Source organism: Aplysia californica, unplaced genomic scaffold, assembly GCF_000002075.1.
Source record: "Aplysia californica isolate F4 #8 unplaced genomic scaffold, AplCal3.0 scaffold00023, whole genome shotgun sequence".
NCBI classification, from domain to species: Eukaryota; Metazoa; Mollusca; class Gastropoda; order Aplysiida; family Aplysiidae; genus Aplysia; species Aplysia californica.
The window spans coordinates 2,267,547-2,268,564 of NW_004797293.1; the positions used below are offsets into that span (position 1 = coordinate 2,267,547).

The 1,018-nt window shown below is 47.1% G+C and overlaps 1 protein-coding gene across 1 annotated transcript in view; it reads right to left on the bottom strand.

Annotated features, from left to right (window-relative positions):
* LOC106013250 (neural cell adhesion molecule L1) overlaps nucleotides 1–1,018 on the bottom strand; it is a gene marked incomplete at its 3' end in the record, with an annotated part of 77,905 nt that overhangs the window by 55,412 nt on the left and 21,475 nt on the right. Inside the window, 1 exon segment of the mRNA XM_035972584.1 lies at nucleotides 506–803. Coding sequence (XP_035828477.1) covers nucleotides 506–617 — 112 coding nt within the window.

Below are 1,018 nucleotides of genomic sequence, written 5' to 3' on the forward strand. Positions count from 1 at the left end.
AGAGAGAGAGAGAGAGAGAGAGAGAGAAAGAGAGATGAAGGCAAAAAGACAAACAATAATATGGACAAATACCGAAATAGATCGACAGACACATAGAAAGATAGACGCAAGTACAGGGTGTCAGACACATAGGCAGACAAATATTCGGACAGACCGCAAGACAGAAATGCCTGAAGGCACACACACAAACCGAAATAAGAAAAGTGGGCAGGACGAGGTAGAGGAGGCTTGTATATTTTGTTAGCGTGAAGTGAGAGAGAGAGAGACAGAGAGAGAGAGGGAGAGAGAGAGAGAAGAGAGAGAGAGAGAGAGTAAGAGAGAAGGAGAGAGAGAGTGAGAGAAGGAGAAAGTGAAAAAGAGAGAGAGAGGGGGGAGGGCGAGAGCGAGAGAGAAAGAAATACAGAGAGAAAGAGAGAGACAGAGAGACAGAGAGATAGAGAGAGAGAGAGAGATAGAGAGACGGAGGAAGGGGGGGGGGAGGGGCGAGAGAGATGAGTGTACTCACCATGAGCTGTGTCCAGCACAGTCAGGGACAGAACAATCCCCAGGAAAAGTGCTAGAGTCGCACTCCGAACTGCTGCAGGGAAAACTACGTAGGGACGACCACAAGACGTCATGATAGACTATCCGCGCTTCTACATCCTTCTCCGCACCGGACCTTTGCCCTCTGGATATGATGTCATCTGGCGGCAGTTGCCCAATCAGATCAGTGGTATGAAAGTCATTAGAACAGGCACGTCACGTGGTCTTATTACGTCACGTTGGGCATTGTGGACACGCTTGAAGATGCAAATTCTCAGGAACTGAAACGACAAAGAAATAGAGATAATGATAATATGAGTTTAAGATACTTGTTGGTGGTAAGGAACCTGTATTTGACCCATATTTGGTCATTCGCACGAGCAATTAAGGAACTACGTCATCAGATAACATGGCCAAACACACAACTCATACTCCATTACCGCACTTGAGGATGTGGGGGGAAAGAAGGTTGGGGTAGAGAAGAAAGAAAAGGGGG